This window comes from Tiliqua scincoides, chromosome 3 (genome assembly GCF_035046505.1).
Source record: "Tiliqua scincoides isolate rTilSci1 chromosome 3, rTilSci1.hap2, whole genome shotgun sequence".
Classification (NCBI taxonomy): domain Eukaryota; kingdom Metazoa; phylum Chordata; class Lepidosauria; order Squamata; family Scincidae; genus Tiliqua; species Tiliqua scincoides.
In genome coordinates this window covers 14378805-14397511 of record NC_089823.1, presented here as the reverse complement: position 1 = coordinate 14397511, position 18707 = coordinate 14378805, and the positions used below count along the sequence as shown (strand labels likewise).

Genomic DNA, 18707 nt, shown 5'->3' with positions numbered 1-18707 from the left:
GTTCTAATCTTTCATAGAACTCCTCATTCCAGCTGAATTCCTAACCAGCCTGGCCTCTCTCTGGCTGCTTCACCTCCCACACTCAACTTGACAGCAACTCCTCTCTGCTACCGAGGGTCAGCTCATCAGTATATCAGCGTGTTGTCAATTCTCGGATACTTCCAGTTGTTTCGAACTGGAAGTCTCAAATCTTCAGGCATACAAGGTGGCACCTCTACCAACTGAGCCAGACCTCCTGCCCACAATAAACGCACATCACTTTCACAATGTTACCCAAATCCTGTTTTATACAACTTGGCTTTTTCCGGCAGGGAATTTGGATTATATGTGGTTAAAAGATGTTCTGCATAAGACCAAATGCAGATGCAACAATTCCTTCCAACAAACTGGCTTGTTAGCCTGGGACAGAGCAAAGAACTTGTGTACTCCATCTTCCCTCTGTGTACCCAGCTAAATGCAGAGCCTTCTCAAACTGGAATTTCCAATGACATTCAAATGCACAAATTCATAAGCACTTCATAAAATCCAAGACAATGAGACATAGTTTGATGTTCTGATTTCTATGAAGGGCTTTTACCAGAATATCCCAATTCAGATGTTAAGGGAACCTTGGGTTTAAGCCACCAGGACACGTTCTGTTTAGCCAGGCATGGGGAGAAGGGAGTGCACAAGCTCACTGCCCATCCCCAGTTGAACAAACCAGACTATAAAACTGAGATCATCACATCATTACATTTATCCATTGGTACAATGGATCATGACATTGGTTACATGTCTTTCTGGCCACAATTCAAGATACTGGTTATAACATTTTAAAGCACTATATAGCCTTTCAGAGACCACCTCCATGAGCCTGCCCATTCAGTAAGACCTTTTAGGGAGACCCACTTGCAGGACCTTCCTCCTTTTGAAGTGCAGTCAGTGGCAACCAGAAAGGCCATGTTCTCTGTGATGGCCTCCACCCTATGGGATTCCCTGCCCTGTGAAATGCAGGAGGCCTGCTTGTTGCCTATCTTTCAAAGACTGCTCAAGATCTTTCTCTTTGGGCAAGCCTTTGTTGACCTGCTATAACAGTGTCTGATTTATGGTATTATTTGTCTCTTGCTGTTTTATTTTGCATTTTTTGGCTGATTTGCATTTTTGGGTGATTATGACTTTTATAATTCTCGTAAACCATGAGACACTCTGAATCTGATGACAAGGTCAGGGTATGAGTTTTTAAAATAACATTGGCATAATCTGCCAAGTTATAATGGGGGGAGCTGCCCTGTTTTACACTGACAAAGTAGTTAACCAAGAAGCAGCCATAAGCATGCTGGAAATTCCATATACCCCAGACTGCTGTGCTACCTTCTCTCCCACCACACACACTTGAAAAACAACACTTAGCCAAGCTATGTGCACACCAGCTGTTGCTCAGGATTCACTTGCTGTTGCAGGACTCGGACATATGCCATGGGGCTTTCTTGAACTTGCACACTGCAGACAAAAATCATAACATCTTTGAGTACACTGGACATTCTAACAGTACTAGAGACAGTTTGCAACGCCTCTCAGAAAGCAACACAATGCCAGCTTCCAGAGAAGCTAAAAGGCTGACCTCAGCATTTGAAGGACACATTCAATACTTCTGTAAGGATTAATGCCCAAATGAATTGGTAGTGGAAAGAGGAAGATGATTCATGGAAATGTGATTTCTACAATTATAGTCCATTTAGTACCGGTCATGCTATATCAATCATCCCACTTAATAATATTTCTCTACTCCAGGTTCTTAGATTTTGAGAAAACTTGTCAGATGTCATAGAGCACATTCCTAACCCATTTTCCCGCACTGACATAAGGGCAATGCAACTTTGAGGTAAAGGAACAAACATTGCCATACCTTGAGGAGGCCTCTGTAACTGCCCCTCAACTGCAGGATACAGCACATGCCCCACTGGCACAGCTATGTCAGTGCTGGAAAGTTGGTTAGGATTGCGCCCCTAGTCATACTTAGATAGTGATGATCCCACCATCATCCTCAAAACCTTTTTTGGGGAATTGTTACAAACAAGTATGAACTAATTTTGAGATTTTTTTTCAAAATTTTAAATCTGCTTTTGAGAAAATTGATTTTAAATTGAATTTTAAATTTTAAATTGAATTTTACAAACATTAAAAATGATTAAACCCATTGTGTTGTATATGATGCAAAAGTCCATTAAAAGAGCTTTAAAATGAGACCACGCCCTGCTCTATATCTCAACTGGTGTCCAATTTACAGCTAGTTAACATATCACTAGCATGCCATTTTTTGATAAAATTTTGAAAATTTACAGTTATAAAACTTTACATAATGAACATAGGCCACTAAAAATTGGTATTTTTGCATTATACCATAGGAGAAATAAGCACTCCAAATTCCATAAAAATCTAAAGAAGTCAGTTGGAAACAGTGTGAAGATTTAACATGGAATGACCCATACCATTTAGTACAGTCCATTCATAGTATGAATATTGCTGTTTGATTCTTTCTTGTATTAATCTAAAGAGTTTTTCATCATGATGCTTTTATGTTGAAAGGTTATATATTTTTTTCAAAAATAACTTAATACTAAATAAATTAAACAAACCTAAGCTGTTAGATATCTACATTCAGGGAAGGGAACTTTCCAGAATGAATTAGTATATTTTGAATCTAAAAAGGTGCTTTCCAGAAGGTCTAGCTGGCCAGCACAGGCCTGATTCCATGCATATATCATCACCCTTTATCACGCTACTCAAATTTTTTCGCCTCCCACAAATCCTAGACAAAGGGCCCTTTGACCACTGTACCCTTTAAACTGTATGACCATGCAGCTCCAAGACAAGTGAAGCCACGCTCCATGCAGCTCAGAGTTCCCAGAAGTTCAGCAATGAGATACAATGTCATCACTGTGTGTTCAGAAATGTGGCCGAGTCACTGTACAGCAACTAAGAGGTCTGCACCACTGCACAGACCCCTGAGAGGGAATACAGCCTTTGACACACACACACCCCGTCCTTATTATCATGCTTGTTTTACCTGATTGCTGCCTTGGATCTTGATCACTGTCTAGTTTTGACTAGGTCCCTGTTTCTGGCCTGCTTTTGTTACCTGCTTGTTTTGGACGCCATGTCCACTTCTAGTCCAACTAGATTGACAGTTCCTTCCCTGTTTCCAGTCCCAGATTACCTGGAATTTATAGAAGCCTGGTGAATGAAACACACTAGCCCATAGCCAGGGAGACAGACCAGGGACAGACTGCATTTGCTCCCAGTGTGGAAGGGATTGTCACTCCCTAATTGGCCTTTTCAGCCACACTAGACGCTGTTCCAGAACCACCATTCAGAGCGCGATACCATAGTCTTTTGAGATTGAAGGTTGCCAACAACAAGCCCTGCTTAGGAACTCACAAGGGGCTTCACAAGAACATGCCACTTGGTTCCTTCCTGGGCACTTACATGTATGCTAACCTCACCCCCCTGTGGTCAGCATTTGGCGACAGACATAAACATGGGGACCCAGGAGAACCTTGGAATGTCCAATCATGGGAAAAACTACCTGTTCAGCATTTGCCTTTGCAGACAAATGCTGAATGTGGGGAGAGGAGGATAAAAGCTTGAACAGGGCCAGACTCTTCACTATGCTGTGACTTTTGCCATCACCATTGGGTGCATCTGAAATTTTCTTTCTGCTGGAGAAAGGAAACTTTAGGATACAAACCTATTTTGTGGGGAGAAGAATTTTCTTTGAATGCAGCCATGATGAAATGACTTCAGAGTCAAAATGCTTAGGATAATACCAGTTATGCAAAAATACTCTACAACCCATTCCTCAATGGACAATCATGAATTTCCCCATGATAGTGTAAAGGCAAGGCACCCACTGTCTGTACCAACTTTCATGGCCCTGATCCAGGGAGTCTTGCCAAGAACAAGAAGAAGCCTAACAAGGGATATTGCAAGAGTATGATTACAGATTGACCCCATTCAGCTGGTGGAGCTCCAGCACTATTGCCAGCTGATGTCACTTAATTGTCCTGGCAGAATTCTGACATCTTCTAGGACTGGAGCCCCTCAACACAGGAGAGAAAGTAAGCATATTTAAAAGTCATGGAACTATAAAGATCAACGCATGCTCTGTGTGAATCCTCATATATGAAGTTCCAGAGCCAACCAAACAAAACTTGTTTACTCCTGGTAGACTGAATCTGTGCCAGGAAACCTATGAGCCCAATTCCTATATATCCTGAAATCAGGTAAAATAAACAAGGTGTTTGGGGTTTTTTTTAACAGATAGCAAAGGAAGAGAAAAGCAGTAGAAAGCCAACACCTGGTTCAATGCATCAGGTATCCATTCTGGGACGAGAGTTGAGTCTGCTTCATACAAGATTGAGTTTTTAAATCTGGGGTCAGGAGCATACTATTCACTAGACAACCTAAGGCTATCTATCCAATTTTCCAGGGCTGGCACAGCCATGTCAATGGGGTGGGCAGCATAGCGGCTGCACAGGTGCTTGAAAGTTGGATAGGATTGGGCCCATAGGTGCAAATGTGCTTCATGGTCACAGCTTCTTCCATTTCAGTGCCTGTCTGAAGAGGCAAGCACAGAACACAGGAACAGCATGAGCAGCCATGGAGTGTGTTAGCATCTGACACTAGCTGGCACACTTCGGACTATTTCCGCTCAGCATGGTCATTTGAACACCTAAGGATGGATTGTAAGATTTTTCACATATTTAGTCTGACCCTGATACTTTACATGTTTAGATGTACACTTAGAACATCTTCTGTGGACAATTGAAAAACATAACAAGGAAAGAAGCCTTGGGATCAGGTAGACCAGATGTCACAACCACAAAAGAGAACAAGGCACCCCAAAACGTAAGGCATCCAAGAAAAATGTAGGACATGACAAAATAAAAATTAAAAACACTCATACAGGTGGAACCTGTCTTGAGCCCACACTGAGCCAGACTTGACTCCACCAGAGTCCTTTGGGCAGCTGTGCTCCAGTTCCCTCCGGGGGGATGGACGGGAAGGGACCTGTCCACCTGCTGCCTCTTCAGGCTTCAGCATGGCCCAGAGAGGCAAAAAAGCACCACTTCCGGGGCTTCCTCCAGGGGCTTCCCTGGGCCTCAGAATGCCTTAAATGGTGAAAAAGTCACTTTGGGTTTCCCTCAGAAAAACTGGAAGTGGCGTTTTTTCACCTTTCCAGGCCATTCTGAAGCCCGCAGAGGCAGCAGGTGGACATGCGATGCCTCTGCGGGCTTCTGAAAGACATCCAGAGGAGACTGGAGCACAGCTCTTATCTCCTTCGGAGGGAGAAAGGGGTGGCAAATTGCGGATTATCTGCGATTTTCGGTATCAGGGTTTTAAGGATTTGATTATCTGCGATTTTCGGTATCAGGGATTTTAAGGGTTCCAAGAATGAATCCCTTGCAGATACTGAGGCCCCACTTGTATATTGATTTCATGTGGTTAATTTAAACACTATATTACTTACTGTTAAATTTAAAACTATATTACATATAATTTATTATTTGTTAATTACAAGAAGGTTACGCACTGGCTGCAGGGGCTCACTCAAAGGGAAAAAGAGGACATTTAAGTTATTTTCCAGGACATGAGGTTAATAAAGAGGACATGTCCTAGAAAAAGAGGACGTCTGGTCACCCTGCTTGGGAGATGAGATAAAATCCAACATTTCTCACAATCTGGGATACTCGATGCGAAAGCCCATAGGTCCTCCCACTCTTCTTAAACAGTTCACAAGATTCTGGGCTAGGTCTGTGTTCCTGCCACTGCACACCACTAGCCAGTTCTCCAGTGCTATTGCCCAAAGCATCTTCATATCGCGCATGTCTCTGAACCAGTCCCCAGCATTCATTGGCATACACTGTTAAAGAAAAAGGATTAAGACACAAAACACAAAATCGAGACACACACAAAAATTCAAGGGAGAAAGACTAAGTATAAACAGTCAAAAAAACATAAGGGTGGTGTCCCAACTAGCGCTTTGTTTGGAACTCACTGTGCAAATGGAAACTTCCTCCATGACCTGAAGGAGCATTCTACCTCGGATGAGTCCATGTGCTCAAGGACCCAATACTCCCCAAAGCATTGAAGATGCTTCTGTCTTTGCAGTGAGCTGCCAATCGAAGGAACACCAGCTCGATGCTATCCAATTTCTGCTAACTGACCTTAAATTGTACTGAAATTCAGCATCTCCCTCCAAGGGTTCTCCACAAACAAATTCCACAGCAGAGAACTGTCCTAGCCCCCCATTTGCTTTTCGTGAAAATGCTTGTTTGACTGTTACTTTCTCCTTTTATGATATACAGGCGTTAATAGATGACAAACCGTAGGGCTGGACGGACTCTTCAAGGTCCCCTTCTGCAGCTTAAGACAAGGAATTAATTAATCTAGGCTGCAAGTCCGGGAGGGAGTCCAGGTCTACCTGCTTAGCAAATCTTGGCCATGGAGGCCAAAGTTCAAGCTAGAGCCCAGGTCTACCCACCTGGAAGATGCAGCTCCAGAAGACAGTCAGAATGGGAGCCCAGGTCTACCCACCCAGCAAACCTCAGCCACAGAGGCCAAAGTTCAATCGGGAGTCCAGCTCTACCTGCCTGGTTGACCTGAACTCTGAAGTTAAGATGATGCTAATGCCCCCCTCAACATAAACATTGGATCCATCTCTTATTTTACTATAGAGCAGTACAGATTACCCAAACGATCAGTAATCAACATAAAAAGTAGTCAACTTGTCGACACTCATAACTGAATAGGAGTTTGAGTATTAGCTCCGATACATGGAAAAGGGAGCTAACTCATTACTGGTTCCATGCTGTGTCATAATGACACCTTGTTAGCTCTCAGAAAACTCAGATTCATTGGTCAGTTCTGAGTTAAAGAAATCCACTTTTTATGGCATAAGGTAGTTGTATTTTTCTTTTCCGGTTATTTGGCTATAGCTTTTGATAGAACACAGATATTTCAATGTTGTTTGTTTCATTGCATTCTGCTGCAAATTACACATCAAATGGTATATATGATGGTATTATTCCTACAAATCGCAATTTTAGCAATTTTGGTCACTAGTGGTGTCACTCCCCCAAAGGTGGTACCTAGGGCCTATGGCCTACAGCCCCCGGCCCTCCCGTTTGTATGCCAGTGATGATGAAGCATTTCTCCTCCTCCTGGGAGAGGAGGAAACACTGAGAGAAGGAATACTTCTCCTAAAATGGTACCTGATTCATCCCTAAGCATGCATAATACAAGACAAAGAAACAAGGCTTTCTTTTTCAGATCTCTCATTTTATTCATATGCTTTTTTAATGCAAATTTAGGTTCCAATCCTATATGAACTTACATGGAACTCAGTGGGACTTCTGACTAGTCATGCTCAAGATTCAGTGTAAATGAGTGAAAGTTTCTTTACCTGAGTAACATCCCTACTTAGAAATAATAATTGTATCCGAGTAGAGAGTTGATGGAAGAGTGCACACTAAAAATAAAATGCAGCCAGGGCACACTTTTTTGTCAATGCTGTGAAACACTCTCAATCTCATACATTGGTTCTCTCAGTGGGAGAGAACTTTGGTTTTGGTGGGAGAGAAGGGAAATGCTGATTCATCACTGAGCGTAGAGCAACAGCTTCAAACAGTGTAGGAGCTACCCAGAGACAACATTCCTGTTCATGAACTAAACAGAAACTGAAATCTAACACTGACCATGTTGTCTTGCATAAGGATTTTTTCTGCCGTTACCACACGACCAGTCAGAGAAGCCTGGCACCCAAGATGCAATCCCCAGCTCTCCAACTCAAAACGAGCTTCTTTGTTTCTGCAAGAAAATTACATGTTATATATATGGTGGTTGCAACAAGGATTTTCCCAGTCTAAAGGAAGTCAAAGCAGTGAATGATATACTTCCAGTTTCAACTTGGAACCCAATTTCAATGTTGTGTAGCAGTTGAAAACCGCTTCTGTAAATGTGGGTCTCAACACAGCAAGTATCATGTTTATGGTTCAGCTCCATCATGTGCAATATCCCCACAAATGCAGACTTTGGAGGGTCTGCATGAATAGTGGCATGAAGGTGGACCAACAACAGTGCCAAACCAACTGTCTGGGAGTAGGCACAAAGCTCTCAAGTGGACTGATACTATGATGCAGAAGACTACTAAATATGGAACAAAAACGCAGAACAAGTTTCTAACCACCTGTGGTATCAGCATATCAGTGATAAGACTCCTTTACTTTCAGGGCCACTCAAGACAGCGGTTGAGGGCAGAAGTACACTTTGCTGTACGTCTTCCTGATGTGTGTTCAGGTTCAGCATGATTTATAAATGGTAATGTTTATACATGACACATATATTATATACAAAATCCAAAAAGGGATATATAATAGTAAAGTGTTTCTTATAACATTAAGACATTGCTCTTTCTTTTTAGATGTGATATTATGTATTGTATGTATTGGCAACCTTCAGTCTCGAAAGACTATGGTATCGCGCTCTGAAAGGTGGTTCTGGCACAGCGTCTAGTGTGGCTGAAAAGGCCAATCCGGGAGTGACAATCCCTTCCACACTGGGAGCAAGTGCAGTCTGTCCCTGGTCTGTCTCCCTGGCTATGGGCCTTCCTTCTTTGCCTCTTTGCCTCAGACTGTTGGCAAAGTGTCTCTTCAAACTGGGAAAGGCCATGCTGCACAGCCTGCCTCCAAGCGGGCCGCTCAGAGGCCAGGGTTTCCCACTTGTTGAGGTCCATCCCTAAGGCCTTCAGATCCCTCTTGCAGATGTCCTTGTATCGCAGCTGTGGTCTACCTGTAGGGCGCTTTCCTTGCACGAGTTCTCCATAGAGGAGATCCTTTGGGATCCGGTCATCATCCATTCTCACGACATGACCAAGCCAACGCAGGCGTCTCTGTTTCAGCAGTGAATACATGCTAGGGATTCCAGCACGTTCCAGGACTGTGTTGTTTGGAACTTTGTCCTGCCAGGTGATGCCGAGGATGCGTCGGAGGCAGCGCATGTGGAAAGCGCTCAGTTTCCTCTCCTGTTGTGAGCGAAGAGCCCATGACTCGCTGCAGTACAGAAGTGTACTCAGGACGCAAGCTCTGTAGACCTGGATCTTGGTATGTTCCGTCAGCTTCTTGTTGGACCAGACTCTCTTTGTGAGTCTGGAAAACGTGGTAGCTGCTTTACCGATGCGCTTGTTTAGCTCGGTATCGAGAGAAAGAGTGTCGGAGATCGTTGAGCCAAGGTACACAAAGTCATGGACAACCTCCAGTTCATGCTCAGAGATTGTAATGCAGGGAGGTGAGTCCACATCCTAATCCAAAGTCCAGCTGAAATGTCTGCGTGACTTCCTCTTTGCCGACGATGCAGCTGTCACTACCCACTCTGCCAAAGATCTCCAGCAGCTCATGGATCATTTTAGCAAGGCCTGCCAAGATTTTGGACTGACAATCAGCCTGAAGAAAACACAGGTCATGGTTCAAGATGTGATATTAGAAACTAAGAATCAGATAAGAGATTTTATTTTAGATGTTAGTTTAGTGGTTAGAAGAGTGTATAAGTAAAAATTTGAAGCCTTTTTATGATTGGATAGATATGGAAAATGATATGGAAAATGATATATAACATGTTATAAGAGACACTGAAGTGTGTAATACTGTTGTAATTGAAGTATTACAATTACATCCTTTTATATGTGATATTAGATATTAAGAATTAGATAAGAGTGTATAAGTAAAAATTTGAAGCCTTTTTATGATGAGATAAGGTTAGAGAAAAAATATTGATTGTTTAATTAAACTATTAACCAGTAGATTAATCAATATGATAATTTTTGTATTGATGAATAATTTCGTTTGGATTCATGTATGTTGTAATCGATGGCCACCACCTCATGTGTAACCTATGTAGTCCTAACCCTAAGTCTATTCAATTTTCCTTACCTGTATCTGTAATAAATAAATAAAATATTATATTAAAAAAACAGAAAAAAAGACATTGCTCTTTCACTTAAGAGTGATACATATCAAAACATTTTAAAGTTTAAAAAAGCTACTTCAGGAGTCAGATATGGCTCATGAGTCAACAGCTGGCCAATTCACATGTAGATCATTGCATGCAATCATCACAAACACACAGAGTACTTTGTACTATGCATAGACTTGTACTAACACACACAGGGAGATTATGCTTTAAGCAGACCCAACAACAAATATGGCAGAAGGATGACTCAGACAATGGATACTGTAAGAAGCAGGTTGTGGTTCAATTACCTCTGAATGTTATCAACAAGTCTAGATAACCGCTGTTGTCTACGATCTGGAGTTAAATGAGTTTCCTGAGCCAAATCCTTCATCAAACGGAAGTCAGAAGTAGCACGGGTGCTCAAACCTAATGAACAATTTGGGAATATATTACTGCATCATGAAATTTAGTTTGCTGCATACCCTGCTCTGAGAACTTTTATTGTTATTGTTGAAAAGCAGTATATAAATATTTTAAACAATAATAATAATTTTTAACAATAACAAAACTGATTTTGTGGCTCATGAAAAAAATTGGTGTTGAAAATCATGGTAGGAAGTTTATCTGATGGGCAGCAGATGCAGTACGACAACATCTCAAACCCACATCTTTCAGCAATGGTTTCAATCAAGCAATATTATTTACAGACCACTACCTTGCAACAATATCTAGTTAGAATGCTGAAAGCGTTGACCAATGCATTCAGAGTAATTGTATGGTATCACTGCAGACTGCAAAAGGGGAGGGAAGAATGCATGTTTAAATACTCCCCGTGTGTGTGTTAATTTACTCATATTTAGAAAATGATCATGTGCAGAAGAGTATTCTAGGCTAGTCCTGTACATTATATACTACATAAGAACATAAGAACAGCCCCACTGGATCAGGCCACAGGCCCATCTAGTCCAGCTTCCTGTATCTCACAGCGGCCCACCAAATGCCCCAGGGAGCACACCAGATAACAAGAGACCTCATCCTGGTGCCCTCCCCTGCATCTGGCATTCTGACACAACCCATTTCTAAAATCAGGCGGTTGCGCATACACATCATGGCTTGTACCCCATAATGGATTTTTCCTCCAGAAACTTGTCCAATCCCTTTTTAAAGGCGTCTAGGCTAGACGCCAGCACCACATCCTGTGGCAAGGAGTTCCACAGACCGACCACACGCTGAGTAAAGAAATATTTTCTTCTGTCTGTCCTAACCCGCCCAACACTCAATTTTAGTGGATGTCCCCTGGTTCTGGTATTATGTGAGAGTGTAAAGAGCATCTCCCTATCCACTCTGTCCATTCCCTGCATAATTTTGTATGTCTCAATCATGTCCCCCCTCAAGCGTCTCTTTTCTAGGCTGAAGAGGCCCAAACGCCGTAGCCTTTCCTCATAAGGAAGGTGCCCCAGCCCCGTAATCATCTTAGTCGCTCTCTTTTGCACCTTTTCCATTTCCACTATGTCTTTTTTGAGATACTAATTTTCAATTCAACAATCATATGCATCAAATAAAAGAAATTCCAGAAACTGGAGCAGATTAACAGATAATGCTGTAAGCCTTACCAATAAATGCTACTTGGCACATACATGCAAGTTTCCAACATTCCATCCCATTCTAGCATGATCAACAAAACTCCGGATGAGTCTACCCAGATGTCTGGAAGGGGATATCAACGACTGCGGCTCCAAAATTAAGGAGCAGTTTTGGCCCCCAACATCAACAGTATTCTCCCCAATGATTCCTTTTATGTTCAATCACATAACTGAAAGGATGCCATTTGCTCCTGTAAACTGCTGCACTTGGGGACGCCACGTGAGTAAGGTTAAATCTTCTCAACTCCTCACTGGCAGCAATCCCACAAGCTGGTGCAGTGTGCATGACTGTGCGCAGTCTGCACAGTGAGACCAGGAACAAAACAGAGGTAGGAGGCTTGGCTTGGCAGGCAGAGCGCCAAAGCATGCTTTTCTTTGCTCGAAAAAGCCCTTCTGTCCACCCTGAACCTCTTACTGGTGTTTATTGCATCACATTTGGCCTCCCAACCCAGAGGTAACTGGTAATGTCATCATCGCCTGTTACTTACAATGGTACTTCGAATAGGTGGACCATGAGAAATGGTACGGCAGTGGACAAATGTTGAAAAATAGTCGTCTAGCCCAGTACTGTGTAGTACAAGTAGTAACATCCATCCAAGAGCAATGGTTCTCAACGTTTAGAAGACCGCAGACCATTGAGGCAAAAATTAGAATTGTTGTGGACCGCATGCAACCCCCCACTCCCAACCAAAAAAAAAAAATTTATAATACAGGAGGCCTTCATTATCCACAAGAGTTCTGTTCCCTGAACCCCCGTGGATAAGGAAAACCATGGGTATTCAAAACCCACTGTTTTCACTCTCCCCCCCCCCCCAACCTGATCAGAGCTGGACTCCTTTCAGTCCAGGGGCTCTTCTGAAGCCTGCAGAGGCCGCAGGCGTCAAAATAAAGTTTTAACTGAAAACTGGAGGTTGCTTTTAAACAGGTCTAGGCTTCATTCTGAAGTCTGCAGAGGCCATGGGCAAATTCAGAAGAGCCTCTGGATTGACCAGAGCTCAGTTCCACTCGTCATGGGTTTGGGAACCTGCAGATTAAGAAATCCACAGGTACCATACCTGCAGACAATGTGGGCTGCCTGTAATTAGAAAAGATTCATTAGAGATTTATTATTTATAGAGAAGAATTGTGGTTTGCTGCTTTTGCTGCCAGCTGCAAATGGTCCGTTCTCCACGCTCTCTGGTGATCCACAGGGTGTTTACTCAGTGAAACGCTGGAAGCAATCAAAAGCTTTCTTTTGCCCCTGAGACCTTGCAGACCACTTCTCTGAGTCTCGCAGACCACCTGTGGTCCCCGGACCACAGGATGGGAACCAGTGCTCTAAGAAGTACAGGTCTTTCCCAGCCTTGCTGACTCAGGTCTTCTTAGCTGAAGATGCCATCAACTGAACATGCAACTTTCTGCATGCAAGTAGTCACCATGGCCCCCCAAGTACTACTGCAATCCAGCTTGCAGTGGCCCTGATTCAAAGATTTGCCCTTATCTAACAGAAACTGCTGCTCAAATGGGCCAGATCCCTAAGTTAACAGTTGTTTACCTGTCAGAAAGCAAAGCTCAGGGATCAGGTGAGCCACACGGGGTTCCACAGAGCTGCTGCCCTTACTCTTCAGGTGACTAACAAGCATGGGTTGATTTAGGTCAGTCAGGTGTACATCATATTGCTGTTCAGGGAAATACAAAATAGGGTATAAGCAAGTCATATTCATTCTGTGCTCATGGTAGGATGGGTGGACAGACACATTATGAGACAAAAGGGAGGGGTTTCAGCTGAAAGCACATTGCATTCCTATAGACATTATTACCTTATATCTGTTATGCCATTTTTCCAATATTTCACAACTGAGATCCCTTTGCTTTGCAGGTTTAACAATAAAGAACAGAGCCCTCCCATAGAACCCTAGTCTATTTGTACCTGTTTGTAATAATCTTCATAACAGATCTGAGTGCCATCACATTTCTGGAATGTATCAGTTGGCTTCACGGTCCAGTCTATATCATCAACGCGGTAGGTCTTGTTGTTGTATCTGGAATAATTACGCGCATGACAATCCAGTCACAATCCTGGCTTGTCACAGACCCAAAATGATTCAGTAAAGTTCTATCCTCCAATAAGACTCATGTCCAGCAAAATGCTGAGACTGACTTGCACTATAAACCTGCTCACATAAGTGGTTTACTCACATTAACTGCTGAATGCAGAAGCTACAAATTCATGTAAGACTGTAATTATTTTGGGTAAAGAAGAGGGAAAAGTTGCAAATTTTATTTTCACAGAACAGGAGCCATGACTGTACATGAACTTTAGGGTGGGGTTTGGTTTTTTTTTAGTCCAAGTTAGGAAAAGCTATGCGTATCGGGGGGGGGGGGGGAGTACTGCTACCCAATCACCATTATAACCATACCCTTAGCATTTATAAATCAGGCAGCAGTCTCTAGGGCAGCAGTTGCCAAACTTGCGACCACTGTGTAGCAAAAAAGAGGTCCCTGTTCAGACCAGTGCTTACCGTTCCACTGTGCTGCTCACACTCAGCACACCCAATTTCTGCAGCATGACGCTCTAGGCACTCATGTCTATAGGCCACTGCCCCGGCAGAATTTGCACCCACATTTCCAGCTAAATGAGAATGCATAGAGGGTCGCGTCAAAGAGATTGGGTGGGCTGACTGTGAGCAGCAAAGCAAACTGGTAAGTGCTGCTCACAATGGGGAGGGATTCAGCGTTGTGCCAGATTGGGCCCACAGGCTGTGGTTTGGCGAACAATGTTCCAGGGTCTCTAAAAAGTTTGAGAACCATTGCCTAGATTATGGTAGGCTGAGCAGAGCCCGCCAAGCTGTTAACTGGCAGGGAGAGGAGAATTCATATCAGGAAAAACTCTTAACATTTGTATAGACTGCATTACAATTCTTGCCTCATTTTACCAATTCAGTGCAGGCATCCGTTCAAAAAGAATCACAATCTTCAAATCAACAAATCCAGGAACTCTGTATTCACCTTGTAAGAACAATAAGCCCCACCAGCTCTTTTTCACACATTTCTGCAAAATGTGCCTGATCCACACGCCCGTATAGGCTGACCATGAACTCTAAGACGGTCTCACTACGAAGGATTCGATGACTCACATCTGCACAGAACATTACTCTGTTCTCATACTGCAAAATAGACACAGCAAATCCTGGCCAGAGTGTCAACCTGGAAGAAGGAAGAATCTGAGTTGACCTAAAATTCCCTTTCCAAACCGTGAACAGTCTAACAGGGAGTGGGAAAAATTCCTCCCCACTGGTCCAAACAAAAGGCTCCAGCATAAGAAGAGTGTTTTTCCACCAGTCTCCTCCTCCTTCAAGATTGAAAAATTATAAACAGCAAGAGTGGGTCTAGATGGTGACTATAAAGGGGAACCGATGCTCATCAAGCATACATCTGTCTTGCACTAGACTTGGTTAGACTTGGTTGTCCATATTATAGGTGGCTTACACCAATGCCATTCACATTTTTGAAAGGAATCCTAATCACAGCAACTCCTTTCCCAAGGACAGAATGAATGCCACGCACCACAGAGGAATCTCAGGCATTTTCTAGGATGTACACTCAATTTATATAGAACATCAGTCAGATATCAAGCAACACTGTTGCCTCATGTTAAGTGAATGTACAGCCTAGAATACACTCAACACTCACTTGTGGATGTGCACTGCAGAGGGATCAGCAACAGTACACGAACTGTCTTAAAGCCACAGCAGATATGAGTTTAAACACGTTGTTTGGGGCTGCATGGGTGGGGATAGTGGTATAAATAGCAGTCATGGGCAGTCTTAATCTGGTTCAGGACTGCAGCATGACAGGAAGAGGGACTGAACTCTTTGCCCACACCAGAGTCCTGAGGCAAATCAGGCCCTTTCCCTCTCCGCATGGCTGCTATTTTTCCCCCTTTCAAAAAAACAAAAATTCAACCATGCAGAGTCAAACAACACAATTATCAAAGTCATGTCCAATTTGGCTTACAGGAAAGTATGACCATGATTACTGGCACCCTTAAGGAGAAATTCCAAAGTCTCCCAAAACACAATTTGAGAACTACTACTTTTACATTATCAACGGGTGGAAAAGACAGAACTGCTGCAGTTGATAATCAAGGTTATAGTCCCATTTGAGAAATGCCTAAGCAAGAATAATGCTATCTTTGCTATAATTAAGAAAACTTGTTAAGCCTTTGCAATGATGGAATATTTATGACACATATTCCATCTTTCTTCCATCACAGTACTCAAGACAGTGTACATGGGGTTCCCAGGTGTTCTCCCATCCAAATACTGAACAGACCTAGATCAGCTTCAGCAAGGTGACTAAATCATGTGCCCTCAGACCAGGCCCTTGGTGTATAAAACAGAATCTTGTGAGTAAGCCTATTAACAGATATCCTTTGGTAGTTAATGCTTAAATTTGCTGCAAAAAAGGATTAAGGTTGCAATCCTACACACACTTCCAAGCCATACCACTGAACCCAGTGAGACTGACAACAGTTCAGAGCACAAACAAATAGGGATTGTGCTCCATAGCTCCAATCTTATGCATGGTTACCTAGGTTTCACTAGGTTCAGTGGGATTGGGCTCTCATAAACATGCACAAGATCCAGCTCCACACAAGATATATTATTATAAATTCGATCACAAACATTTTCAGTTCTAGATCTACAGGGAAGAAAGGAATCAACTTACTTGTGCTGAGGAATTACCACAGGATCCGACGGATTGTAATGATTGCGACCAATCTGGTGCATGGATAATTTTTTGAAAACCCTAAGATCAACATATATTTTAGCATAATGGGAAATAGAAGCATCAGAACTAATTACATTTACACAAGATATGCTGGCATCCTTCAGTCTCGGAAGACTATGGTATCGTGCTCTGAATGGTGGTTCTGGAACAGTGTCCTCTCCAGTGCGCGAAGCCTGGGTAAAGTAGGTTTGGAGGATAGGCTGTTACCCATGCAGCAAATCCCCCCTCTCCACGTCGCTGGAATGTTCCAATGGAAAGGCAGAGGCCAATACGGTTGGTTCCAGCGGCGTCGCAGGAGTTGCCAGAACATGACTGTGTTCAGCCATGAACTGCCTCAGGGACTCCGGCTCCGGATTTTGCCTCGAGGTTGACTCCTGAAGCCTTTTCCATAACTGGATGTAGCCACAAGGCAGTGGAGGTTTGGGATCAGAGTTTTCCTTCTCTCAGATGAGCTGCCTTCCCAGGCTGACGAGTCCCATCTACCCGGTGGCTGTTTAGTCGCCTCTTACGACAAGTACAGCCAAACCGAGGGCCTATTCTTATCCCCCAGCCCCCAGGGGTTAAGATATATATACAAGATATATTTCCCTCATTTAACTAAACATTCAAAATAAAATTCAGCCAAAACTAGTGAAATTTTAAAACTACTAACAGAGCGTAGACATACTTTCCAACACACAAATCTAAAAAGGAGAAGATTCATAAAATAAATCACAGGATGGCAACCTGCAGTACGAGTGCCAAAAGTAGTAGAGGCAGAGGGTGCCTGTGCCAGGCCTGAACAAGAAGCAGAGGCAACCAAAAGCCCAGGTAAGGAATAGAATCAAGAATATATTCCTGCTGCCTGTTTTTCTAGCACTGTACCATGTCTTGATTCATCCCAAATCCAAAAGCAAATTCTACAACCATGTACAATGAAGTCTGGCAGCCTCTTCTTCAGGTGCTATCAAAGAGGTGCTTTGTAGTATATAAAGACTTATATACTGATACATATACTAGTATATAAGTGTATAAAAACTAAGTACCTACTAAAGAGATTTGTGGAATTCAGTATTGGCTCTCTTGCTAGAAAGTTGAATATTTAATTGCAGGCAAATATTTTAATACAGGGTACCTCCCCATATCTGTGGATCCTGTACCTACGGATTCACTAATCTGCAGACCGGGTCTGGACCCCCTCACTGCGCACAACCTCCACGTGCACCCCCTCCAGGAATGAGGGGAGCTCTGCCTCCTTTGCCTTCGGAGGGGCCTCTGAGTTCAGCAGAGGTTGCCCGTCCCCAGCCTCCAGCAAGCTAAGATTGAGCTCTACAGCTAAAAAAATGCAACTTCCGGTTTCACAAAGAAACCGGAAGTGACGTTTTTAATGCCTTATAAGGCACTAAAGCTCCTCTTGTCTCTGGAGGGGGGGAGGCCCCCCAGAACTGAGGGGACGGATGTTTGCCTGTATCAGCGGTTTCAGGTACCTGTGAGGGGTTCCAGAACAGAACCCCCATGGATAAAGGGGCATGCCTGTCCCCTTATTGAAATCGTGACCATTTCTGGTTTCATGAATGCAAATCTGGAAGTGGTTGCAATTGTGATTGTGATTTTGAAGGTCTCCGCAGTGTAGGGAGCCCTGCGGAGGCTGGCGTGGGGGCTCCCTGCAACCCCAGGAGGCTGATGCAGGCAGTGGTAAGTGGCAGCAAGCCCCTGCATCTCTCCAAAGTAGCACAATCTAGCGCATCGCATCACTGCATTCCCCCACTCCTGCACACACTTACTGTGGCTCAAACTCTCCCTGAGAGTTTGAGAACCACAGAGCTATGCCATGAAAGAACTACATCAAATACTTGTAAAGAAAAATATAATAGGCCCCCTACCAATGATGATTAAGATTACTTGGTTTATGTAAAGATTGCTATTTAAATACATGTGAAAATAAATATTTGGGCAGAGCAATCCTAGCCTGTGCTGGAGCAGGCAGGCCAGCGGGCCTGCACTGCATCCAGCTTAAGTTTTAGGCTGTCTCATGTTCAGCCAGAGGCCAGGGGAAACTTTTCCCCTTACCCTGTGGAGAGCTGCAGCAGCCCCAATGGGGCTACTTGGATCTGTGCCACTGAAATCAATAGCACAAATCAGAGTAGCCTGGAACCGCCCCAGGCCACCTGGGAATGGGGCTAGCATCTGGCATGAGTGCCATTTCCTGGCCGTGCCTCCCATTCCCCGCCCACCCCCGGGAATGCCTGCCTGCTGCCCGCCCTCCCCACCCCAAAACTCCTCCATCTTGCCTCCTCCCTGCCCTCCTCATGCCCCTCTAGACCC

At 43.6% G+C, this 18707-nt stretch overlaps 1 protein-coding gene across 1 annotated transcript in view; it reads right to left on the bottom strand.

Moving 5' to 3' along the window:
• PIWIL4 (piwi like RNA-mediated gene silencing 4) overlaps positions 1-18707 on the bottom strand; it is a 38498-nt gene that overhangs the window by 12680 nt on the left and 7111 nt on the right. Inside the window, exons 5-12 of the mRNA XM_066620676.1 lie at positions 16341-16421; positions 14619-14816; positions 13540-13651; positions 13165-13288; positions 10296-10413; positions 7737-7848; positions 5718-5902; positions 1407-1479 (exon numbers count right to left, since the gene is read on the bottom strand). Coding sequence (XP_066476773.1) covers positions 1407-1479; positions 5718-5902; positions 7737-7848; positions 10296-10413; positions 13165-13288; positions 13540-13651; positions 14619-14816; positions 16341-16421 — 1003 coding nt within the window. The remainder of the gene's footprint in view (positions 1-1406; positions 1480-5717; positions 5903-7736; positions 7849-10295; positions 10414-13164; positions 13289-13539; positions 13652-14618; positions 14817-16340; positions 16422-18707) is intronic.